This window comes from Pristis pectinata, chromosome 7 (genome assembly GCF_009764475.1).
Source record: "Pristis pectinata isolate sPriPec2 chromosome 7, sPriPec2.1.pri, whole genome shotgun sequence".
Lineage (NCBI taxonomy): Eukaryota > Metazoa > Chordata > Chondrichthyes > Rhinopristiformes > Pristidae > Pristis > Pristis pectinata.
The window spans coordinates 103,435,587-103,462,848 of record NC_067411.1 but is presented as its reverse complement, the minus strand read 5'-3'; the positions used below and the strand labels follow the sequence as shown (position 1 = coordinate 103,462,848).

General features: G+C 43.8%; 1 protein-coding gene across 1 annotated transcript in view; it reads right to left on the bottom strand.

Moving 5' to 3' along the window:
- LOC127572944 (uncharacterized) overlaps nucleotides 1-27,262 on the bottom strand; it is a 61,798-nt gene that overhangs the window by 20,019 nt on the left and 14,517 nt on the right. Inside the window, exons 5-9 of the mRNA XM_052020669.1 lie at nucleotides 20,647-20,818; nucleotides 17,191-17,241; nucleotides 16,067-16,180; nucleotides 5,759-5,869; nucleotides 3,784-4,229 (exon numbers count right to left, since the gene is read on the bottom strand). Of these exons, the coding sequence (XP_051876629.1) occupies nucleotides 3,784-4,229; nucleotides 5,759-5,869; nucleotides 16,067-16,180; nucleotides 17,191-17,241; nucleotides 20,647-20,818 (894 nt within the window). The remainder of the gene's footprint in view (nucleotides 1-3,783; nucleotides 4,230-5,758; nucleotides 5,870-16,066; nucleotides 16,181-17,190; nucleotides 17,242-20,646; nucleotides 20,819-27,262) is intronic.

The window sequence follows — 27,262 nt, the reverse complement described above, 5'->3', positions numbered from 1 at the left end:
TCCTCTGCCATTCCCTTATTTCTCATCCCAAATTCTCCTGTGTTTATCTGTGAGGGACCCATGTTTGACCTCACCAATGTTTTTCTTTTTACATACCAATGGAATCTTTTACAGTCTTTTTATATTTCTCACACATTTACACTCTTACATTCTATTCTCACTTCCTTTATCTATTTGTTGGTAATTCTTTGCCAAATTCTAAAATGCTTCCAATCCACAGTCTTATTGCTGGTTCTTGCAAGTTTATAAACCTTTTCTATACCATCTTTAATTTCTGCTGTAACCGATAGTTGCTCCACCTTTCCTGTTGAGTTTGCGCTTTTATTATAAATCATGTTATTTCTTTAAACACCTGCCAACGATTGTCCACCTTCATACTTTTCGATGCAGGTTCCCAACCTACCACAGCCCAACTTTTCTCTCCCACCTTCAGTTTGCTTTGCTCACATTGAAAAAGTCTCGTGTCAGATTGCGCCACATCATTTACGAATCTAACTCACAAGTTTTGTCTCTTTGATGGTCACACTTGCATAGGAGCCTCTTTACCAGAGGATTACTGATTCACCCTTTCTTGTTGCACAGTGCTAGATCTAACATCGCCCGTTCTCTGGCTACTGGCTCATCATACTGACTCAGAAATCCATCTGGTATTTATTCCAGGAATTCTTCCTCCACACTGTCATTGGTACTAACTTCATTTATCGTCTATCTCTAGATTAGAGTCCTCCATGATTGCCCTGGCACCCATTACATGCCCCTCTAATTTCCCCATTTATATCACGGCCTACACTACATCTGTGGCATGTGTAGCACAGGTGCTACGAGCCATTTATCCATCCATAGAGACAAGAATTGCAACTATCATTTACAGCAGAAATTAAAGATGGTATAGAAAAGGTTTATAAACTTGCAAGAACCAGCAATAAGACTGTGGATTGGAAGCATTTTAGAATTTGTGCGTGCGGGGATGGACTACTTCACTTTCTGCAGCAGTGTAAATGGAATTGAACGAGCAATTGAACAATCTGCAATTGGAGAGGGAAAAGGGCAAATCAGAAGGGTCAATTTTGCAGTTGAACAAAGGAGACTATGGAGCCATGAGGGAGGAGCTGGCTAAAGTTGACTGGGCGGGCATCCCAGCAGAATTGTCAGTAGAACATCAATGGCAGGTATTCTTGGGAATAATGCACAAGGTGCAGGATCAGTTTATTCCCCAGAGAAGGAAAGACTCAAAGAGGGGAAAGGGGCCACCGTGGCTGACAAAGGAAGTCAGAGATAGCATTGTGTTAAAAAGGAACAAGTATGGCAGAGCCAAGCTGAGTGGGAAGATAGAAGATTGGGAAATTTTTAAGGTGCAGCAGAATTTAACTAAAAAGGTAATTCGGGAAGAAAAAATGAGGTACGAAGGCAAGCTAGCCAGGAATATTAAGGAGGATAGCAAAAGCTTTTTTAGGTATGTGAAGGGAAAGAAGTTAGTTAGGAACAATGTTGGGCCCTTGAAGACCGAATCGGGTGAAATTATTACAGGAAACAGGGAGATGGCAGTCGAATTTAATAAGTACTTTGGATCTGTCTTCACGGGGGAAGACGTAAGAAATCTCCCAGAAGTGAGGATGGACAAAAGGCAGAGGGTGACAGAGGAACTGAAGTGGATTGACATTAGGAAAGAAATGGTGATGGGTAGACTAATGGGGCTGAAGACTGACAAATCCCCAGGTCCAGATGGTCTGCATCCCAGGGTACTAAAGGAGGTGGCTCTAGAAATTGTGGATGCATTGGTGATCATTTTCCGATGTTCCTTAGATTCAGGGTCAGTTCCTGAGCATCGGAGAATGGCTAATGTTATCCCACTTTTTAAGAAAGGAGGGAGGGAGAAAACGGGGAACTATTGTCCAGTTAGCCTAACATCTGTGGTGGGGAAGATGCTAGAGTCCATTATTAAGGATGAAATAACGGCATATTTGGATAGCAATGATAGGATTGGGTCGAGTCAACATGGATTTACCAAGGGCAAATCATGCTTGACTAATCTACTGGAGTTTTTTTGAGGATGTAACCAGGAAAATAGACGAGGGAGATTCAGTGGATGTTGTATACCTCGACTTTCAGAAGGCATTCGATAAAGTGCCGCACAGGAGATTGGTGGGTAAAATTAGGGCTCATGGAATTGGGGGGCGGGTATTAACATGGATAGAAAACTGGTTGGCGGATAGGAAACAAAGGGTAGGGGTGAATGGATGTTTCTCAGAATGGCAGGCCGTGACTAGTGGGGTGCCACAGGGCTCGGTGCTGGAACCGCAGCTGTTTACGATCTATGTTGATGATTTAGATGAAGGCATTGTGAATAACATTAGCAAGTTTGCTGATGATACAAAGTTGGGTGGCAGTGTGACATGTGAAGAGGAAGTTAGGAGAATTCAAGGTGATTTGGATAGGTTGGGTAAGTGGGCAGATACTTGGCAGATGAAGTTTAATGTGGATAAGTGTGAGGTTATCCACTTTGGGAGCAGGAACAGGAGGCGGATTATTATCTGAATGGTGTGGGGTTAGGTAAGGGGGAAATACAAAGGGATCTAGGAGTCCTTGTTCATCAGTCACTGAAAGTGAATGAGCAAGTGCAGCAGGCAGTGATGAAGGCTAATGGAATGTTGGCCTGTATTACAAGGGGAATTGAGTACAAAAGCAAAGAGATTCTTTTGCATTTGTACAGGGCCCTGGTGAGACCACTCCTGGAGTATTGTGTACAGTTTTGGTCTCCAGGTTAAAGAAGGATATCCTGGCTATAGAGGGCGTGCAGCGTAGGTTTACGAGGTTAATTCTGGGGATGTCGGGACTGTCTTATGCTGAGAGGTTGGAGAGACTGGGATTGTACACGCTGGAATTGAGAAGATTGAGAAGGGATCTGGTTGAAACATACAGGATTATTAAGGGATTGGACAAAATAGAGACAGGAAATATGTTCCAGATGTTGGGGAAGTCCAGGACCAGGGGGCATGATTTAAGAATAAGGGCTAGGCCATTTAGGACAGAGGTGAGGAAAAACTTCTTTTCCCAGAGGGTTGTGAATTTGTGGAATGCACTGCCTCAGAGGGCAGTGGAGGCCAATTCTCTGGGCACTTTCAAGAAGGAGCTAGATAGGTTTCTTATAGATAGGGGAATCAAGGGATATGGGGACAAGGCAGGAACAGGATATTGATTGTTGAGGATCAGCCATGATCTCAAAATGGCAGTGCAGACTCGAAGGGCCGAATGGTCTACTTCTGCTCCTATTGTCTATTGAGAAGACAACAACAACCTGCATTTGTACAGCAGTGAGTGTCTGAGAAATGCAAACAGGAGGAACATAACTGACCAAAACTCCAGTTATTGTTAATTAGTCTCACAAGGACGTGAAAACCAAACAGATACTGGAAATCTAAAGCAAACAAAAACCAGAAAATGCTGGAAATACTCAGCAGGTCAGGCAGCGTCTGTGGGAACAGAAGCAGAGTCGACCTTTCAGATCGGAGACCTTGGTCAGAACTGAAAAGGAGACAAAAAGCTTTTCTGTAATGACAGGATGCTGAGTTTAGTTACAAGAGGAAAGGGTCAGCTATGTTTGTGCCGACTGCTAACTCACAGAAGCTGCATGTGCTGAGACATCAGGTCAAGACAGGTGGGTGAGGACTAACCCACCTCCCCACACACGGAGGAGCTGAGAGATGGGGAGTTTGTTGCCACCTGCACAGTCGGTGAGTGCACGGGCAGCAGCATCACCGGCACCGAGCGCCAGACACAACTCACGGGACACACGTCAACTGCACGGTTGTTCCAAGAAAGAGCACAACTTGGAAGATGCCGTCTCCATACACAACCCTCGATAATCGGAGCTGATGCTGGAGGGCCAGAACTTCACGACGGAGGCCAATACTCACCCGTACTCGCTGCCCGGGTGGTAGGGAGGAGGGTGATCCCACTCGCGGCTCGACATCCTTCACCCTGGGGGTCCTGCGGGGAGTGTCCCGGCACCGGCTCCGCAGCCCCGCTACAGCTCCTTCACAATGGGCGCTAGTTACAGCGGGGCTGGGGCTGGGGCTGGGGCTGGGAGGTGATCCGCGGACCGAGAGCCGGGCAACCACCCGCTTAAACCTTTCCCCAGATCCAACCCCGAAAGGTGCGCGGCTCCTCCCAACCCTCCGGGCGAGAACCTGCCTCCGCCCCTCACCCATTGGCCGACACCCAGCCTCTCCCTGCTAACCAGTGGCTGGGACTCACGTCAATCATCCGCCAGGGACGGTCTACACCTGATCCACCGACACAACACACGGCCACCGCCAACAGTCGCTCCCGTCCACCTGTCCACCAGCAACACCCGTTCAGCACCAACACCTGTCCACCAGCAACACACATACACCACCAACACCCGTCCACCACCAACACCCGTCCACCACCAACACCAGTCCACCACCAACACCCGTCCACCACCAACACCCGTCCACCACCAACACCCGTCCACCACCAACACCGTCCACCACCAACACCCGTCCACCACCAACACCGTCCACCACCAACACCGTCCACCACCAACACCAGTCCACCACCAACACCCGTCCACCACCAACACCAGTCCACCACCAACACCCGTCCACCACCAACACCCGTCCACCACCAACACCAGTCCACCACCAACACCCGTCCACCACCAACACCGTCCACCACCAACACCAGTCCACCACCAACACCCGTCCACCACCAACACCCGTCCACCACCAACACCGTCCACCACCAACACCCGTCCACCACCAACACCCGTCCACCACCAACACCCGTCCACCACCAACACCAGTCCACCACCAACACCGTCCACCACCAAGGCCATTCCCAGCTGAACTTCATCCATCAGTTACAGTCCTGGTACATGTTACTTTAAACATTCCCATTACCTACACCCACAAAGACTCTCTTTAACCTTTAATGTTGTCCACTGCCTGACCCTTTCCATCAGAATAACAAGACCCCCCCTGACTGTGTTTAGAACATGATTTCAAAACAGAGTGGAATGATTGGGTCATCCCACTGTCAATCAAGCCCTGCACCTGAATTTGGGTAAGTAATGTAACTGGTGTGTCACTGCACACTGCTCGTGCGTGCGTGACATCACTGCACACTGCTCGTGCGTGCGTGACATCACTCCATACTGCTCGTGCGTGCGTGACATCACTGCACACTGCTCGTGCGTGCGTGACATCACTCCATACTGCTCGTGCATGACATCACTGCACACTACTCGTGCGTGCGTGACATCACTCCATACTGCTCGTGCATGACATCACTGCACACTGCTCGTGCGTGCGTGACATCACTGCACACTGCTCGTGCATGACATCACTGCACACTGCTCGTGCGTGCGTGACATCACTGCACACTCTTGTGCGTGCGTGACATCACTCCATACTGCTCGTGCATGACATCACTGCACACTGCTCGTGCGTGCGTGACATCACTACACACTGCTTGTGTGTGACGTCACCGTGCGCTGCTTGTGTGTGACATCACCGTGCGCTGCTTGTGTGTGACGTCACCGTGCGCTGCTTGTGTGTGACGTCACCGTGCGCTGCTTGTGTGTGACGTCGCTGTGCACTGCTTGTGTGTGACGTCGCTGCTCACTGCAACTTTCTGGCGAAATTGTTGTTTTTGTTGAGCAGAGTTGCTGGGGTTTGTTTCATAAATTCTGTTCCATCTACACGTAGATAGACTCTGAGCCAACACATCTCCCAACCTGCAACTCATTGGCTGGCACTTGGCTGTCAATAGAGAACGCTGCTATTTTCTGTAACAAGTCCTTCAGTTGTTGTAGAACAGGTATTTCCACACACGCCGATGTTTTCCACTGACAAGGGAGAGAGATTTATCAGGCACATGACTCACGGTGTAGGGAAGTATCTGCAGAAACTGGGAAGCTCCGGATTGTGTTTCACACATATAATCGTTGTAAAAAAATGTATTTATTCGCTGTAATTATAAACCAGCATTATAAAGTTCATCATTTTAACGATGTGGCAGAGAGATCTCTCTGCCCAGGAGGCCGTTGCCTGCTCCTCTTACCTCCACCTGGACCACAAGCCCAGCAGTAAACAGCGGCCCTCGTTTTCCAGACCTTCCCTGGAAGTCTTACCCCTCAAGCCACTGGATGTTATCATTATCCAACCTGGGAAAGCCCATTCTTTAAACCTCTTCCCACAAACACTGTTCTAGTGGATCCCTCTTCCTCATACTTGCCCACTCTGTCCTGACCGACATCTGTGGCTTCTCTGAAGAATCAAAACACAATGTTGATGCAAGAAACCTGAGATAAAAACAGCTAATGATGGAAATACCCAACAGTTCAGGCAGCATCTGTGGAGAGAAAGAAGGCATTAACATTTTAGAACGATGAGCTATTGAGCTGAACCATTCACCCTTTTCTCTGTCCACATTTGCTGCCTGACCTGCTGAGCTTTTAAGCATTTTAATAGCTTTCAGGTGTTAAACATCCCCTTTTCCCCTTGGATATCCTGTCTCTCTCAAGTTTCCTGAACAGTGGCCTATCCTGCAAATTTGTGTCAATTTTTTTTCATTTCTGCTGAAACTTTTCAAAGAGAAAAGTTACTTTATATGTGACCAGATCGCTGTGTATTTCTGGCACTTCATCTCAATTGTAAAATATGTTGTAATTAGGATCCAGCTCACATGCTAAATAGCAGAAAAGAGCAAAGACATTGCAACATGGTGAGTGTTTACAGGTACAAATACCCACAGTGACACTTGTTATCAAAGGATTTACGCAAGACCCCAGAAAGTTTCTGTCATGCTGATGGAATCTGTTTTCTCAAACCCTGAGGGTAAATAAGTCCAACAGAATTCTTGGTCTATATAACATATATAGAACATATTCCACAATGTGATTGAAACTCACTTAAAATAAGTAACATTGATTTCTCTAACTTACGGTAAGTACTTCCCTCTGTCCTAGATTCCCTTATCCCACCAGCCCAATCACCCCCTCTCTTCCCCCCCTCCCCCCGATCTGCCCATCACCCACACTCCGCCATCAGATTTCTGAACGGTCCCGGAACCCATGAACACTACCTGGTTATTCCTCATTTTTTGTACTATTTATTTATTTTGTAATTTGTAGTGATTTTATGTCTTGCACTGTACTGCTGCTGCAGAACAACACATTTCACGTCATACATCAGTGACAATAAACCTGATTCTGATTCCTCCCTCCGGTTCCCCTCCCCACCTCCTTCCCCTTATTCCATGGTCCACCGACCTCTCCTATCAGAGTCCATCTTCTTCAGCCCTTTGTCACTCCCAGCCTCTGACATCAGTCCCCCTCTCCCCATTTTGTGTGTTGCTCCCAATTTCTGATAAAGTTAGAAACTGAATGACTGAAACTGCTTTAAAAAAGTGAATTTGTGAATGGAGTGCTTCAAACAATATCGCTCACGGCCTTCCATGATGACAAAATGAGTTTTTTTACTTGTAACCCTATCCTTATTCAACCCCAGGTCGAGCCTATCTTCAGAGTTGTTGAGGACCATCTTGTTGTTGTGAATGCAGTTTACAATCTCATTGAAATGGCCTGCATTTACAGAAAGACAGGGCCCTGCTGACATGGAGCTGTTGTAGAACCTGTTCTGCTGCTCCAGGCAAACAGTTGAAACAAAGAGCCTCCCTGTGTAAGGGGGATGGGGCCTTGAATTCTCTGCTCTCACCTGAAAATTAGTCACAATTAAGCATTCTAAACAAAGCAATAATTCTTAAAGAATTTTCTTAAATGAAAATGCTTCATTAGTAATGACGTCTAGTGTGAACTAAATTTCGACACCTAAAAATATAAAAATAGAAATTCTTGAAACTTCAGGCTGGGAGGAGACAAACAAATTCTGCGCATGTCTCTGAGGCGGTCCCTGGTGGCTGAGAATGCATTACCACAGGTGGAGCTGGATGGGCAGGGCAAGTGGGTTCATTAAATCATTGCAGGCTCTTCCCGATGTTTAATTGTTTATGCTTGGCCTCCATCTGCTGCAGTCAGCTGTCCCAGATATTTCTCCACCTATCTGAGCACTGCCAATAGAGGGCTTATGTGGGAGGGAAGGGTTAGATTGATCTTAGTGTAGGTAAAAAGTTGGCAAAACATCGTGGGCCGAAGGGCCTGTACTGTGCTGTAATATTCTATGTTCACTCAAGATTCAAGGACCGACAAGCCAGAGGATGTTACATCTCTCAAGGAGACTTTGAGGACGTCCTTGAAATGTTTTCTCCATCCTTCTGGGGAACAGCTGCTTTGATGAGCAAAAATCAAGCTGCTGGAGGAACTCAGTGGGTTGACAACATCTGTAGAGGGAAATGGACAGTCGGCGTTCTGAGCCAAGACATTTCCAAAACATCAACTGTCCACTTCCCTTCACCAAAACTCCTCGGCCCACCAAGTTCCTCCGGCAGCCCGTTTGAACGTAGAACATCACAGCAGAGTACAGGCCCTTCAGCCCACGATATTGTACCAACCTTTTACAACACAGTACAGGCAGCATCTGTGGAGTTTAGGTTATGATTACAGGGTCTTTAGGATCCTCTGGCATGGTCTTCCCTGGGTTGGGCTAGCACCAAGATGGTAGAGAATAGTGTGCTGTGGATTGGAGTCAAAGACACCAACACCACAGACAGAGTCCTGAATGAGGATTTAAACAGAAAATGCCGGAAATACTCAGTAGATCAAGAAGCATCTATCGATTGAAGAAAAGAGTTAACATTTCAAGACTTTTAGACAGAACTGGCAGAATCTCCTCTTCCCAAATGAGAGTCTCGGGTCTGAAACATTAACTCTATTTCTCTTTCTGCAGATGTTGCCTGACCTGTTGTGCTTCCAGCATTTTCTGATTTCTTTTCACATTTCCAGCATCTGCAATTTTGCTGAGGTGGAGAGGGTTGAGAAGTTCAAGTTCCTAGGAGTGAACATCACCAATAGCCTGTCCTGGTTCAACCACGTGGACGCCTCGGCCAAGAAAGCGCACTGACAGGAGGCTAAAGAAATTTAGATCCTCACCAGTTTTTATCACTGCACCATAGAAAGCATCCCATCTGGATGCATCACGGTTTGGTACGGCAACTGCTCTGCCCAGGACTGCAAGAAACTGCAGAGAGTTGTGGACACAGCCCAGCGCATCATGGAAACCAGCCTCCCCTCCTTGGACTCTGTCTACACTTCCCGTTGCCCTGGTGAAGCAGCTAGCATAATCAAAGACCCCACCCACCTGGGTCATTCTCTCTTCTCCCCTCTCCCATGAAGCAGAAGATATAAGAGCCTAAGGGCAATACCACCAGGCTCAAGAACAGAGTCTATCCCACTGTGATAAGACTATTGAATGGTTCCCTTATACAATGAGATGGACTCTTGACCCCACAATCTACGTTGTTATGACCTTGTACCTTATTGTCTACCTGCAGTGTACTTCCCTGTAGCTGTGACACTTTACTCTGTACTGTTACTGTTTTTACTTGTACTACCTCAATGCACTCTGTACTAACCCAATGTACCTGCACTGTGTAATGAATTAATCTGTACGAACGGTATGCAAGACAAGTTTTTCACTGTACCTCGGTACAACCAATACCAACAAAATCTGAGTAACCATAGATCAAAGAGTTTCAAATGTGATTCCTAGGATGATTAGTTGATCACCACTGGAGCATTTAAACTTTGTATCTGCAAATTTTTGAAGGGAAAGTTTCAACTAGATTTCTTGATCTATGATATCTCCTAAACAAAAACCTTGTGACTTCAAGTGCTCTATAAAAACAATGGTTAATTGGATTAGAACAGCTTTATTCAAGACAGCTGCAGTACTCCAGTGTCATATTACAAATGGAATCCTTATCATGTCTCTCTGTGGAAACAGTCCTCCTACCACCCCTTCCAAACTAATTTACAAAAATGTGCTCAATCTGTTGGTATGCACTGACGGGACACAAAGGACTGGTGTTACTTCAGAAACAAAGGCACCATCTTCTCAGACAAATACAATAAGTTTATGTAACATCTTGGAAGCACAATGCAACCAGGATATCACAAGTCCTTTCACAAGCAGCTGACCTTGGGACTACTCCACCAAAGAGTCTGAGCTGCTGCAGTTCCACGAGTAATTTGCAAGAATAAAAGAGCTGAGCATAACACTGCACCATTGACCAGGATCTATCTTGCACTTTCTATGTAGTAACATCAGCAAGAGAAAAATTAAAAGTGAGCTCAGATCCCTGGATAAAAGAGAATAATCAATTTGTGGATAAAAAAGGGGAGGGTATTTAACAATATTTTCATCAGTTATTACTAAAAAGAATATCAAAGAGATAAATGAAGGTGACCTTCCCCTTGTATATAAAAGGTTTAGATCATCTATTTATTTATTAGTCACATGTACATCGAAACACACAGTGAAATGCATCTTTTGCGTAGAGTGTTCTGGGGGCAGCCCACAAGTGTCGCCACGCTTCCGGCGTCAACATAGCATGCCCACAATTCCTAACCCGTACGTCTTTGGAATGTGGGAGGAAACCGGAGCACCCGGAGGAAACCCACGCAGACACGGGAGAACATACAAACTCCTTACAAAACAGCGATTGGAATTGAACCCGGGTTGCTGGCGCTGTAATAGAGTTATGCTAACCGCTACCGTGCTACATTTAGGCAGTAAGGTGACAAAGTTAAAGTTTTACAAAATACATCCAAAATTTTCAATCCCAAGAAGTTATATTTCACATCCTTTTATCTGTGGATCCATGCCAGAAGATTGAAATTACAAACAAGTGTCTGAAATAGCCATCATAGAATTCAAAAGGGACAACTGCGCTTGACAGTCCTGAGAATTCTTTGGAGTGGAAAGTTTTTGTTCAATGTTAAATCAAATTGGCTGTGGGACTTGTGAATTAGGACAACATATAGCTTATTTAAGAACAGGTATGGATTTGGAAAAGTTGAACAAATTGATTAAAACTCGATTTGAAAGAAAATGAAAAGGGGGAATTATTAGTCTTCAGTCACTGACAGCACATTGGCACCTTAAATGAACATGCGAATTTAAGGCCCGATTTAGGACTTCAGCATGATCCTCGCTGACTCAGCGGTGCCATCTCGATGTACTATTAAACCAATGCTCAGCCTTCCCTCTCAGATGGACAGTCCTGTGATACTCACTTTTATACAGTAATATAAAATGGAGATGTGTGACAAACGCTAACAGGGCCCACTGCATCAGACAACAAATCTTTGGTGTAATGCTCAACTGGGGACACCCTGCTCCCCACAAAAAAACAATCACAAAACTGGTTTTGGTTTTGGTTTATTATTGTCACTTGTACCGAGGTACAGTGAAAAACTTGTCTTACAAACCGATCGTACAGGTCAATTCATTACACAGTGCAGTTACATTAAGTTAGTACAGAGTGCATTGATGTAGTACAGGTAAAAACAGTAACAGTACAGAGTAAAGTGTCACAGCTACAGAGAAAGTGCAGTGCAATAAGGTGCAAGGTCACAACAAGGTAGATCATGAGGTCATAATCCATCTCATTGTATAAGGGAACCGTTCAATAGTCTTATCACAGTGGGGTAGAAGCTGTCCTTAAGTCTGATGGTACGTGCCCTCAGGCTCCTGTATCTTCTACCCGATGGAAGAGGAGAGTGTCACAAACCAGCAACAAAAGAAACACACTGAGCATGATTCAGTGTTAAAAACTATTTTATTAATCACTACTTATGATAATACGTAAAATAAAAGTAAAAATGTTAGTATGTTAGAATTCAAAAATGTTAAACCTTGAACGTTAACCCCAAAACTAAACTCGTCGTGTGTGTGTGTGACAAAGTCCAAAACTCCCAGTTCCTGAATGGTTCTTAAAGTTCAGTTCCGCAAGCCATAAGGTGAAACATGAGCAAGGGCTTCTTCAACAACCACCGTTGTCTGAAGATAAGATGTAGATGTAGAAAAACATAGAGAGAGTACATACGAAATCCAAATGTTCCACGATGGAACCCAAATGACACTTCAGTGTTTACTCGGTAGTGACTTCCTCACCCCGAAAAGCATCCGAACCGTGGTCGTCCACACACAAATACCTGTTTCCTTCTACAGGTCAGCAACAAAGTGAACTCCACCGGATTACTTCCAACTTCCATACATGGATTTCAGTGGCAAACACAGTTATTGTTTCTCATCCATCGATAGAGAAAACAAGCAGGCTGGTGTCTCTCTCCCTTCTCTCTCTCTCCTTCTTCTTCTTCTTCTTCTACAACGTCATTACGTCCTTTATCTTCTATTGACGTAAGCACGCCCCACACACACATACACACACACTCTCTATCTTAAAGGGACTTTCACTGAGTCCATAACAAGAGAAGAGAGAATGTCCCGGGTGGGTAGGGTCTTTGATTATGCTGGCTGCTACACCAAGACAACGAGAGGTAAAGACAGAGTCCAAGGAGGGGAGGCTGGTGTCTGTGATGCTCTGGACTGTGTCCACAACTCTCTGCAGCTTCTTGCGGTCCTGGGCAGAGCAGTTGCCATACCAAGCCGTGATACATCCAGATAGGATGCTTTCTATGGTGCATAAGTAAAAGTTGGTGAGTGTCAAAGGGGACAAACCAAATTTCTTTAGCCTCCTGAGGAAGTAGAGGCGCTGGTGAGCTTTCTTGGCCGTGGTATCTACATGATTTGACCAGGACAGTCTGTTGGTGATGTTCACTCCCAGGAACTTGAAGCTGTCAACCCTCTCGACCTCAGCACCATTGATGTAGACAGGTGTATGTACACCGCCCCCTTTCCTGAAGTCAATGACCAGCTCTTTTGTTGACATTGAGGGAAAGGTTGTTGTCATGACACCATTCCACTAAGCTCTCTATCTCCTTCCTGTACTCCTACTCATCGCTGTTTGAGATACAGCCAACAACGGTGGTATCATCTGCAAACTTGTAGATGGAGTTAGAGCAGAATCTGGCCACAGTTTACTTTCAGTTTTCACTCCAGTTGCTAAGTTAAAATGCAGTTCCTGAGAGCAGCTGCCCAAGGCAGTGCCATCATCAACACAACAGCTGAAATTGAAAATGCTTTAAGGACTCCACACCATGACAACCACATTACAGCGTCTTAAAGTTCTTCCACAGAGTAGGGGGAGAAAATGATCTTCTGCAACCCCCATATCCCTGTAACACTGGCACTGGAAGTCCCAAACCAAAAGCAGCTCCCAGGTTCTTGAGGCAAGGGTTCAGTCTATGCTGCCCAAAGCTGCAAGACCCACCAATTACTGTAAAATATGTAGAGCATTACATATTCAGACATGCCGGGACTTGCAGAGAGTCCCAGTGACATCCCAGTGGGGATTTATTAAGATCTCCTTGGAAAGTTGCCACAACATTTGTTTTGCTGGGGATTGAAACCAAAGATGAAAGGTTACATATTCTTGCTTCAATTTCTGTTGAAGACGAGCAGCACACAGAGTGAAAACACTATCAAACGAATTATGCCAGAAAAAAGTCAACTACGCCCTGGGAAGCAATACCTGGTCCAATTTCGTGATGGGTGGACTTCAACCAAAAATGGTTGTCATCATGTTAAATTACCAACACAACTGCTTTTGTACACAAGGCTTAAGTAGGGACTGAAAATGATCGAGAAGCTTCATTCCAGCTTTCTGTAATGGATTCAGTAAGAGACATACACAGGCCCTTCAGCCCACTATACCTAGGCCAACCACCAGGTATCTAACTACACCTAACCCATCTACCAACACTTGGCCCACACCTTGATGACTATGTACCTTGACAACCCTTGAATCATATTTGTCTTTAGTAATTGGAGTGAGAAACTGTGACCCATTAAATCCAGATGTGAATGTTGCCAAGGAAGGAGCAAGAATGAAAGCAAATGAAGCATGTGATTAGATTTAATGCTCCAATGGAAGATAATGTTGAGCAATGCAACCGAAGTTAGCAGTGTAGAAAGAAGCCGTTCTACCTGGTCTGGGCTTGGTACATTCTCCACCCGGGTCCCCTTCAACCTTTCTTTATTCAACTCCAACATAGTCTTCCATTAGTTTCTTCTTCCCTCTCAAATCCATTGCCCGACTCCATCTGGTAACTTCCAGTCTCTGGTGAGGAAGTTTCCCTTGACTTTAGCATTAATCTATAGTTTTCTTTGTAACCCCTAAATTTTGAGAACTCTCTCAAATTTATCTCTATAAACCCCTTAATCTGAAGACCACCACCTTTTCTTCTTCCTAGGAATTTTGTGCTAAAACCCATCACTTCCTGAGGTTGGCAGGTTCACTGAACACATGAATCAATTAGCATCAACTGTAATTTGTGAGAACAGCCTCCAGCAGATGATACAAATTTGGCTTTGATGTAAACTCAAATTCCACAATGTGTTTTGCATTTGTTTCTCACCATGCTCCTCCATTAAACAACCACTGACTGTGTGCACAAAGCAGGGATATTCAGTTATTATTAGTCAATCTGAAGACAATTTCTTTCCAGAAAATGTACTTAAAGCTGTGCACTTGTTAAAGCTCTATTACACAATTTCCACACAGTTCAAGAGCCTAAATTTAATCATTCACAAGCTAAACCAAACAGTTATTTAACACAACTTAAAATGGTTGTCAGTAGAGTTCTCAACACATTAGATGGCATGTTTTCATACTGAAAGATGAAGTACAGCGGTTGCTTGGATGCAGAGAGGTACAAACTATCACAACAGTACAACAATTTCCATTAACTTCTTCTAAAATATACAATGTATAAACTGTAATCATTTGGCTCAAGTTGATCCAAATTATTTGACCACATCTCAGTCATTAAAACAAAGCATCTGAGACAAGTAACTGAAAGCAAAAATTGTTTTGGAAAAACAAAAACACGCTTAAAAATGAAACTTAGGGCAGAGCATCCACCCAAGGGTTAACACCAGGTGTACCAGAGAGTAAATTCCAGTCTTTGCTTGGCCACATTTGTACTCAACTTCCCCTTCTGCCATTTCACTACCCAATTTACAGCATCTTACCAATGTTGTTTTTGCAATTAGCCTAGCCCATACCATTCTGCAGACTTCTACACTATCTTTTTTAAAAAAGTATTCTATCTTTACTCAAAACTATTTATCTACAATACCTCCACTTTGAGTGTTAAAAAGGCACCATTGGTGAGATCAGAGTGCAAAGGTGCACACACAAAACAAGTAGACACAGCAGGATGCAGTTGCAGAAACACAGCAGCTGTGGTTTCAACATACTGGTTGTTTTCCAACAAATCTTGGTGAAAATATGCACCATGACTCCTAGTTACAAATGATGCAGGATTTCAAAAGGTTCCTTCCAGCTAATTATGCCCCTAATTACAGACTTAGAGCTAGGTTTCAGAATTTCATGCACTTAGCCTAACCAACTTATGTTTATAAGAACACAGCAAACTCAAATGGCTGAGACCACTGAACAGAAGCCATGGTAAAGAATTCTTAGTTATTTTATTTGTGCACATGGTGTACTGTATAAACAAAGGTGTCATATAAAAGTATTAACTAAAACTGGTTACAGATATCAAGTTATACATACATACACATACTAAAGGGAACACTTGTGCACACAAGAGCCAAAAATTAAATTAACAGTTTAAAAATGCATATTATGTCCTCAGAGAAGGGAGGATAATGTGAGATTTTGTAATTATTAAAAATAAAACAGTTGTCAAACAGTGATCAGGTTATACATTAAAAACAAAAGAGAAATTCAGTGGATTAGGCAGTGCCTTTGGAGGGGAAACAGGTCTTCACACAGTCTCTTCCACCAGCAGTCCAGCCAACGCCGAAGTTCTGGAGGATGTTAACTTTCTACGACTGTTCTTTCTCTCCACAGATGCTGCCTGATTTCCTGAGAGTTTCCAGTATTTTCTGTTTTTATTTCAGATTTCCAGCATCTGTAGTTTTTAAGCTTTTCCATTGCTTCAGGATAAACAAGTTGCAAAGATGAAATAAGACTTGCTGCAAGGCTTTTCTTAGAAGTTATCATTCCAGTTCATGACTTTGTCGTATTCTTGAATCCTCTGTTTGATATGGGAGAGTTTGTTCTTCAAATATTCACAACGTTCTTTTTTCTCCAGGAATGTGGGATCCTGCACAAAAAAAAATTGCATCATACAGTGTCTGAAGTCATGTTAATTTGAAAATAATTTCGTCACTAAATGTGCATGAATTTTATAGCACATTAATTCCTAAATTTCTTGAATCTCTCAAGTTACATTATTGTGACTTACTTCAATAAACTATTGGTTTTTAAAAATCCCCTTTATACCTGTCAAGCTTTGGAGTACCTTCTTTGGAGTAATTTTTCCAAAGTACCTTATATCAACACAAACTCCATAGTTATGCATGGACCTCCCCAGAGTTAGAGGGCTCGTCATTATCAGCCTAATTTCCCAGCTTCTACACGTTCAGAATTCTAAGCATAGACAATTGATGGATAGGGAAAGTTCACCTGGGTCACACAGTCGTGATGCCCAAAACATTATTTAAATCCATTTCCCACCAAAGTGTTAATAATCTGAGCGAGGCAATAAAGATCAACATGCATGGCCCAATGCTTCCGTAACAAGACTTCCTGTGGACCACAATCACCATGTTTGTAATTAGCTGGTCTTCTGTCTACTGTTTGAGGTTTCCACCCATACTGGGAACTCCACATTAAACTGCAGGAAGCCAGATCCTCTCTCTAGGTTCTGACTACTCTCAAGCAAATTAAGTGATGAACCACAAATCACCGAACTGGAGCCTGGCACACAATCCTTCAAACACTACAAAACCCCAGTCAAAGTACTGAGAATATTCACTCCCCTTGAAGATTGATTATGGTGATAATACCCAACTGAAGCATTCGTTGTTTTCCTGCAGCCAAACGTACCTTGGTGTAGAACTAGAGGAACGTGCTAACATTCCCACAGTGCCCCTTCTTTTCTAGAATCAAAACTGCCATCCTGGACACCAAATATTAACCGTGTAATGAGGGTTCTGCTTTCAGCACCATCACGGATGCAGATTTCTAAACGTGGCTGTAAATCAATTGTCATTTCCATTTATGAACCTTGCAACAAAAACTTCTTTGAAAATTTTACCATTTTATACTCACATTTTTCTTCTTCTGATATTCGTGGAAGACGTTTGCAATCCTGTCATACTCCTAATGGTTAGAAGATACAGATGTTTAATTGGATTTTAATTGAAGATGTTGGATTGTCTGAATATTACATACAAGTATGTAATAGAATTTATTAGTTATTTTCTTACCACAATTTATTTTCCTCCACCCATAAAATTGTTCATAAAAGACAAAATCTTTTTGTGTTTCCTGATTTAAACTGTGAAGCACCCACATAAAGGCAAGCAGCTCCAAAGAACTCCCATACCTTTGATGGAATCAGTGCTCTCCTGGCAGCCCCTTGATCAGAGATGTGGAAACAACATGGCAAAGCTTCTCCCACCAAGATACACAAGGGACCTGCTGGCAGGTAGGCCTAGAACAGGACTATTCTGCCCTCAGACTGGGGAACCTGCTCACTGAATCTACACCAGACTTGACTGGTGCAAAGCCCATTTAAATGCATTAGATGTGACTAAAGACAGGTTAACAAGTTGTATGGAGACGACAAAGAGCCTGTAAAGGCATTTAGATAGGGTAAAATGAGTGGGTAAAAATAGAGAAACAAAGGACTGCAGATGCTGGAATCTAGACGAAAAACACTATGATGCTGGAGGAACTCAGCAAGCCGGGCAACATCCGTGGAGAAAAGCAGGTGGTCAATGTTTCAGGTCAGGACCCTTCTTCAGGACTGAAGATAGGAAAAGGGGAAGCCCAAGGTGGATGGAGGGTAACATGGAAAATGTGTAGTTATCTTCCTTGAAACCAAGGATGAAAAAACAAATTATTTAAATAGAATTAGATTGCAAAATGTTGCAATACAAACAGATCTTGTGATTCCAGTATAACAAAAAGTTAGCAAGTAGGTGCAATAAGTAATTATGAAGGCTAATGCAATGTTGCCTTTATTGCAAAGGCTCTGGAGTATAAAGTAGGAAGAAACTGATTTAACTTTCAGGGCACTGGTGAGATTACACTTGAATAAGTATCGAGTGGTCTAAATATTTAAGGAAGGTTGTGCTTGCAGGCAGTGCCGAGGTGGTGCAGAAACCTGATCACTATCCTCGGTAAGAGAACTGTGTATAGGTGTGCGAGATTAGACAAGGCCACATCGACGTGGACCTTGCTGGTTCAGTCACTGAAATGTTTACCATTGCCTTATGGGATCATTGATAACACACAGTGCAACTGTATTGATCTTAGTTGGTAGAAGTCTTGCATAAGAGTCAAAAGGAAGTAGATTTCTTCCCTCCAGTGACTAGAGCAGAGCTTCCAGTGTGAAACTCCAGAAAGGGTCGAGGGAGGGCCATCCCTCTGGTGAAATGTTAGCAGAGGCTCCATCCACCGTCCCATGACATCTGGTATACTTTCACACTCAGTCAACATGAAGGATCACGCTATAGATGCAAGGCATCAGAACAAAGTCAGTAGAAGCAGAGCAAGTAATTCAGTCCCTGCACCTGCTGTGCCATTGAATAAAATCATGGCCAACTTTTCCCCAGCACCAACTCTCATTCCCCGATAACCTTAATAACTAAACGATTACCAGTTTGTTTGGGATATGTTCTGCCTCAGCCACTTGGGTATAGAATATGAAAAATTCATCACTTTCTGGGTGAAAACGTTTCTTCATTTATGCCCAAATGGCTGACCCCTTATTTTGAGACTACCACCATCGGTTCTAGACACCTGTATCACTCAGTCAAGCCCTATAACAATTTTGTACAGTTTAACGGGATCACCTCCCACTGTCCAAAATTCAAGGGTACAAGCGCAGCCTGTTTAATCTCTCCTCGTACGACAAACCTGCCGCCACAGTCATCAATCTAATGGACCCTTGGTGTGTAAGTACTTGCTTCCATGTCGGGGCTGGGAAGACCAAACCCCAACACTATATTCCAGATGCAATTTTGCATTGACTCTGAATAATCAGAGCAAGACATTCCAGTTCTTGTACCCAAACCTTCTTGCCATGAAGGCCAATTTACTAATCATCTTCCCAACTACTTGCTGAAGCTACATGATAACTTTCAGTGATCAGTGTGCGGGGACATCCAGCACCACCCCCCCCCCGAACACCAACACCTTCAGTCACTCACCATGTAAAACAAAAAAAACACTTTTCTATTTAAAATGTCAAAGTGGGTGACTTCACGAATTTCCATTTTCTATTCCATTCACTACATCCTCACCCATTCACGTAGCCCAGTTACGTCTGCCCGAAACCAGTCTGCTTTCTCTACACTGCCACCAAGGTTCGTGTCATCAACAAACTAGGATATATTGCCATTGATCTGCTCAGCCAAAGCACCATCTGGCTTGCAGGCAGCTGGGACCCCAACACTGATCACTGCAACACCCAACTGATTACAGCCTCCCAACATAAAAATCACCCATTCATTCCCTCCTGTTTTCTGTTCATTAACCAATCGACCAGTGCTCGTGTTTTGCCCGTGACTGTTGCCTCACTTTCATCCTTCAGTTATGATGAGAGAAATTAGCAAAAGAGCATTCACGGAGATTATGCAGAACACCTACTCTCAGATTCCAAAATCCACGTTCACGCACTGAATGAGATCTTGCATAGAACGTTTAAAAAAGACATCAGAATTAATACCTTTATTCCAGATGACAGCACGATTGGTCAAAATTTATGTAACTGATTATTTTTTAAAGTTGATCTTAAAAAAACATGAGAACACAAACCCAAATATTGGGTATAGTTGGGTAAATTGGTACAATCCTATAATGAAAACATTATCATCAAATGAAGGTTTTACTGGATATCAAGACCGGTTTTTATGGTCACACAATGTGTAAAAAAGGCTTAAAATGATTAATTGCATCCTCTTGATCTTTCCAAACAGTGCCGGCAGTGTTTTGAGAATGTGTAATCCTCAGAAGCAAGGCAGTGAGGGAAAGCAGTTGAGCGAGAGAGAGTGCGAGACAAAAACTCACTACAGGCATGAAAGCTATCAACAAGTTAAAAACCATGAGTCATAATCCCAAGAAGAATGCTGTACACAAATAACAATGAAACCACCAGAGGTCTTTTTCCCCTCTTACTATTATAAATAATAAACAGTATAGTTGTGATGTTAAATGTAGGTTCAGGAACAAAAGCTGTCCAAATAGCAAAAGAGATGCTTTTACATTAATGTTACCAGGCAAACTGGTCTTATCTATAAAAGATCTTTGTTCTCCATCCCTAGAATGGATAGGCACAATGTTGTAATTAGTGCCTTCCTGAAGCAATTGGGATTACATTTGAATACAAATTCTTCTTGTAAAACTAATCACTTTTTGGAAGAAACCATGCACTTTTTTTCAACCAAAGGCATACGTGAAACAATCAAATCCCTAATTTTAATTACATTTAATTGAGCCAGTAGCTGAATGTAAAATAATAAGCCAAGATTGCACATAGATTTCCCAAGATTCACCAACCTGCTGGGACCCAGCATGCTGAGGTAGCCTGCTCATCATGGCATCCATTTCACTGAACTTTTTCTGAACAGCTTGCACTTCTGCATGAAGTTCTTTGTATTCTGCATGTTGGTCGTTAAATACAGCTTTGTAGCGTTCCCGCTCTTCAGGTGTTCTAATAGCAGGATACTTACTAAAAAAAACATTTTTTTTAAAAATCCATTTACAAGACATCTTTATTAGTCACATGTACATCAAAACACACAGTGAAATACATCTTTTGCGTAGAGTGTTCTGGGGGCAGCCCGCAAGTGTCGCCACGCTTCCGGCACCAACATAGCATGCCCACAACTTCCTAACCCATACGTCTTTGGAATGTGGGAGGAAACCGGAGCACCCGGAGGAAACCCACGCAGACACGGGGAGAACGTACAAACTCCTTACAGACAACGGCCGGAATTGAACCCGGGTCGCTGGCGCTGTAAAGCGTTACGCTAACCGCTACACTACTGTGCCTGCCATTGCTCCAAGGGAAAAAGTAACTGGTGGGAGTTGTCTATAGGCCACCAAATAATAACATTACAGTGGCACAGGCAATAAACCAAGAAATAGATGTAGCAGAGGATGTGGAGAGTCTGTAGAGAGATATAAATAGGTTAAGTGAGTGGGCAAGGGTCTGGCAGATGGAGTACAATGTTGGTAAATGCGAGGTCATCCACTTTGGAAGGAAAAATAGATCAGATTATTATTTAAATGGTGAAAGGTTGCAGTATGCTGTTGTGCTCAATGCTCCGTCCAGTTCCTTTTTAAAAAAGATTAACAGACCCGTGCAACTTACAGGTATCAGCAGTCGAGGAGCCACACCATTTTATCTGCACATGGTCAGGCTGTAAATGTCAACAGGATATCACAGTTAGGTGAACCTCACCCATCTCGTGTCAGATTTAGGGATATATTTATCCACCAATAGGAGTCATTAGATAGTAACTGAGAGTGGGGAGCAGAACAACTAAAATTTATCCCAATTGCTCCAAGGCAAGTTTAGTGTGGCAATAACTTGGATAAGCTCAGCAACTCAGACCCAGAATCAAAGATAATAATTTTATTAGTTCTCTATATTGGTATTGGTGTAGCAGCCAGCTACACTACTATAAAGACACGGAGTCTGTTGCTTGGAGTCAGAAGTCGATTGCTCGACAGGGGCGCCGTGTGCCTTTTAATACCAAAACCCTTCCCGCACTCCAGCTCCCGCGCTGACATTGTGCGCGGGTCAACTGACCTTCCCGCACACAGGCTTTCCCAGCCCAACGATGGAGAAGGAGGAGGGCCCCGCACCATCTTGGGTCGGGGCCTCCGACAACGCTCGCGATCTTGGGAGCTGGTTCAATACCAGTAAGGTGAGTCTCCACATTGGTTTATTATTGTCACTTGTACCGAGGTACAGTGAAAAGCTTGTCTTACAAACCAATCATACAGGTCAATTCATTACACAGTGCAGTTACATTGAGTTAGTACAGAGTGCATTGAGGCAGTACAGGTAAAAACAATAACAGTACAGAGTAAAGTGTCACAGCTACAGAGAAAGTGCAGTGCAATAAGGTGCAAGGTCACAACAAGGCAGATCGTGAGGTCAGAGTCCATCTCATTGTATAAGGGAACCATTCAATAGTCTTATCACAGTGGGGTAGAAGCTGTCCTTAAGCCTGGTGAACATCACTGGCAAAGCTCAGCTAGCATGTATTGCTCATTCCTATTTCCACAATGGTGTTGTGGTGGCTACCTTTTCGTACAAGTTTGGATTGAACCAAGTTGGTAGCTCACCCATTTCAGAGGACAGGAAAGATTCAACCATACTGGGCCATGCCGAGAGTTGAAAATTCCCCAGATTGCACAAGGATGGCAGATTCCTTTCCCCAGAAGGACATTCAATAAACCAAGCTTGTTTTTTTTTTACATCACTTTGATTTTTCAAACTACATTCAGTTGCTTAAATTTGTGGTATTTGAACTTTCATTCTCCAAACAGATTATCCAGGTTTCCAAATTCCAAGACCAGAATCAACCACGATGCTACCACTGGGCTGCTTTCACCATCCATTATAAAACAGCAGTTTACTGATAGACACGATGGGACAGACAGGTTGAAGTGTGTGTATTTGAATGCTAGGAGTACTATGGGTCAGGGTGATGAACTTAGAGCATGGATCAATACATGGTACTCTGATGTTGGGGCCATTCCAGAGAGAGTTGAGAGAGGAACAGGAATGGGTGCTTAATGTTCCAGGGTTTCGATGTTTTAGAAAAGACAGAGAGGGAGGTAAAAAGGTTGGGGGGTTGGGGGGGGGTGGGGGGGGGCAGTTGCACTACTACTCAGGGACAATATTACAGCTGCACCCAGAGGGGACATAATGGAGGGTTGTCCACTGAGTCTATAAGGGTAGAACTCAAAAATAAGAAAGGTGCAATCACTCTGATGGGATTATATTACGGATCCCCCCAATAGCTACCGGGACATTTAGGAACAGATACACAGGCAGATTAGGGAAAGGTGTGAAACTAATAGGGTTGTTGTCGTGGGGGACTTCAACTTCCCTAATATAAACTGGGACCTCCATAGTGCAAGAGGTTTAGATGGGGCAGAATTTGTTAGGTGCATCCAGAAGGGTTTCTTAAATCAGCATGTACATAGTCCCAACGAGAGGAGGGGCCATACTGGGCCTGGTGTTGGGTAATGAGCCTGGCCAGGTGACCGACCTTTCAGTGGGAGAACAGTTAGGGAACAGTGACCACAGCTCCTTAAGTTTTAAGATAGCCATAGATAAGTATGGACCTTGTGGGAGAGTACTAAATGGGAGCAGGGCAAACTACGAGAGCATTAGGCAGGAACCAGGGAGAGTTAATTGGGAACAGCTGTTTTTGGGCGTCCACATCTGGCATGTGGAGGGTGGTTAAAAACCAACCACATAGAGTACAGGACTGGGATGTTCCAGTAAGAAGAAAGGACGAGGATGGCAGGGTAAGAGAACCTTGGATGTCAAGAGAGGTGGTGAATTTAGTCAAGAAGAAAAAGGAAAAGTAAGAAACTAGGATCAAACAGAGCACTTGAGGATTATATAGAAGCCAGAAAGGAACTCAAGGGAATTAGGAAAGCCAGGAGGGGCCATGAGAAGTCCTTGGCAAGTACAATTAAGAGAATCCCAATGCATTCTATACATACATCAAGAGCAAGAGGATAACTAGGGAGAGGGTAGGACCACTCAAGGATAAAGGAAGGAACATGCGCTTGGAAGCGGAGGATGTGGGTGAGGTCCTTAATGAGTACTTTGCATTAGTATTTACCAAGATGGACATGGAGGACAGGGAGATCAGTGTGGAGCGTGCTAATATGCTCAGGCATTTCGAGATAAATGAGGAGGTAGTGTTGGGTCTCTTAAAGAGCATTAAGGTCCCTGGGGCCTGGTGGGATACACCCCAGGTTATTGAGAGGCAAGAGATGAGATTGCTGGGGCCTTGACCAATATCTTCGTGTCGTCTCTAGCCACAGGCGAGGTCCCGGAGGACTGGTGAATAGTTAATGTTGTCCCATTATTCAAGAAGGAAAACAGGGATAAAACTGGTAACTATAGACCAGTGAGTCTCACGTCAGTGGTAGGGATGTTACTGGAGAGGATTCTTAGGGATAGGATTTATGAGCATTTGGAAACCATGGCCTAATTAGGGACAGTCAGCATGGCTTTGTGCGGGGCAAGTTGTGCCTTAGTAACTTGATTGAGTTTTTTTTAATGAGGTGATGAGGGTGATTGATGAAGGTAGAGCTGTGGATGTTGTCTACATGGATTTTAGTAAGGCGTTTGACAAGATTCCTCATGGGAGGCTCATCCAGAAGATTAACACGCATGGGATCCACGGTGAATGGTCCATTTGGATTCAGAACTGGCTTGCCCATAGAAGACAGTGGGTAGTGGTCGATGGGACTTATTCTAGCTGGAGGTCTGTGACTAGTGGTATTCCTCAGGGATCCGTACTGAGACCTCTGCTGTTTGTGATGTATATAAATGACCTGGATGAAAATGTACGGGGGTGGGTTTGCAGATGATACGAAGATTGGTGGTGTTGTGTGATGTGGAGACTGGCAAAGGATACAGCGGGATATAGATCAGTTGCAGATATGGGCGGAGAAATGGCAGATGGAGTTCAACCCGGCCAAATGTGAAGTGTTGCACCTTGGGAGATCATTTGAGGTGAGAGGGGGAAAAGTTCAAAGGAGACGTACAGGGCAAGTTTTATTTTTACACACAGAGAGCGGTGGGTGCCTGGAATGCGCTGCCTGGGGTGGTGGTGGAGGCGGATACGACAGGGGTGTTCAAGAAACTCTTAGATAGGCTCATGAATGTGAGGGAAATGGTAGGATATGGACATTGTGCAGGCAGAAGGGATTAGTTTAGTTGGGCTTTTTATTACTAATGTTGTTGGTTCAGCACAACATGGTGGGCCGAAGGGCCTGTTCCTGTGCTGAACTGTTCTATGTTCTAATACCACAACACCAAGTTTGAAGAGTCTTGCTGTTGTTTCAAATACAAGGAAGGATTTAAAATAACTTGATATGTCCACCCCACCATTTACCAACACCAATTCAGGGTGTTTTCATATTTGTTTCAGGGGAGTTCATTGATACTTTTTTTAAACCTTAGGCTTACAATAACCATTTTGCTCTTTGCAAGGAGTGAGTCAGAAGGAAAACACTTGGGGGTTGGGGAAGAATTGTCCTCACTGCAATCCGTCAATCACTTTTACACAGATCTGCTGACAATGCACAGACCATAGCCAGAGTAGAGTAGTTTTAAATTTATTTTTGAACTTCTGTAATGGAAGGGAGGGATGTCAATTCTGCATTCTATTATAAGATCCCATTAGACCATAAATTACAAATTCAGAATTTCAAGGGCACAAACTGCCGCACAACTGTGACTTTTCCAACACAAAAGATTTCAAACGATACTGCTGATCTGAGCCACTGGTTTAGTGCTGCAAGTTAATCCACTAGAAAAAAATCCAATAGTTAATCAATTTGTCTGGCCCATATCTGATAAATGAAGTGCAATTTACATGTCTGCTAAAATAGCAGTAACAGTGAGGTGCCAGATAACTGTAGGACAGCAAACATGGTACATTCATTCACAGAGGGCAGCAGGGATTCTTAGACTTGTACACCAGGGTCCCTCTTTCACAGGATGCCATTGATTGGGTGGCAAGATGGGCAGAGCAAATCACAAGTGGAATACAATTGAACTGATGCACTTTGGAAGGACTAATAAGGTGAGGTATATCCAGCGATTTGTAAAGCCCAAAGCAGTATTGAGAAACAGGGACCTTAGCGTACAAGGATCCCTGAAGATGGCAGCACAGGTAGATAAGTGGTGAAGCAGGCAGACAGGATACCTGCCTTCATTAGCCAGGGCACAGAATACAAGAGCAGGGAGGTAATGGCATCACTTTATAAAACATTGGTTAGGCCACAGCTGGAGTAGTGAGTGCAGTTTTGCTGTCACTCTATTGGAAAGATGTGATTGCACTGGATAAGGTACAGAGGAGATTTACCCCAGGATAATGCCTGGGATGGAGCAGTTCAGTTACAAGGAGGGACTGGATAGGCTGATTTTATTTTCCTTGGAGCGAAGGAGGCTGAGGGAATCTGATGGAGGTAAATCAAGCGATATAGATGAGACAGGGAGAAACTTTTCATCATATATTAGGTGAATGGTCAGTCTTTCTCCCCCAGGGTTGGAGAGTCTGAAACTAGAGGGCATAGGTTTAAGGTGAGAGGGGAAAGATTTAAAGGGGCCCCAAGGGCAAGTTTTTCCACACAGAGGGTGGTGGGTGTGTGGAATGAGCTGTCACAGGAAGTGATAAAGATGTCTCTGTTTAAGAGACATTTAAATGGTATGTGGATAGGAAAGATCCAAACCTAGAGATGGTTGACAATGAGATGGATATCCTCGAGATGGATATGAGCCACATGGGACTAGCTCAGGTCAGTGCCTTGGTCGGCATGGGCCCATTTCCCTGCTGTATAACACGATGGTATCTAAAACTAGGGGACATGGGTTTAGGGTAAGGGGCAAGAGATTCAGAGGGGACCTGAGGCACTTTTTCAAAAAAAAAATGCAGAGGGTGGTTGAAATCTGGAACACACTGCTGGAATGGGTGGTGTTAACAGGTTCTCTCAGAACTTTTAGGCATCAAGGGCTACAGACCACATGCTGGTAAATAGGATTTGTATAACTGGGGATCTGGTGCAGTGCAGACCACTGGGACAAAGGGCCTGTTTATGTGCTGTATGATTCTTACATAATAAACACAGACAGTCCTGAAGAGGTACACTGCAATCATCTCTGACTACAAGATACTCTTCATAATTGAACACTTCTATGCTTAATGCAAAATGTGTCAAGAAAGTCTGCCAAACTGGGGGACTACTGGAAAAGCATCTAGGAATTGATGACTGAGCATTTAAACTAATCTGATCAAAGACCCAACCGTATTTCAGCAAGAGAATTCATGGCGCAATAAACAAGCTGAATTTTGAGAAAATTACTAAACAGCAAGTTAATGGAGTGTCTACAGATGTTATCTACAGA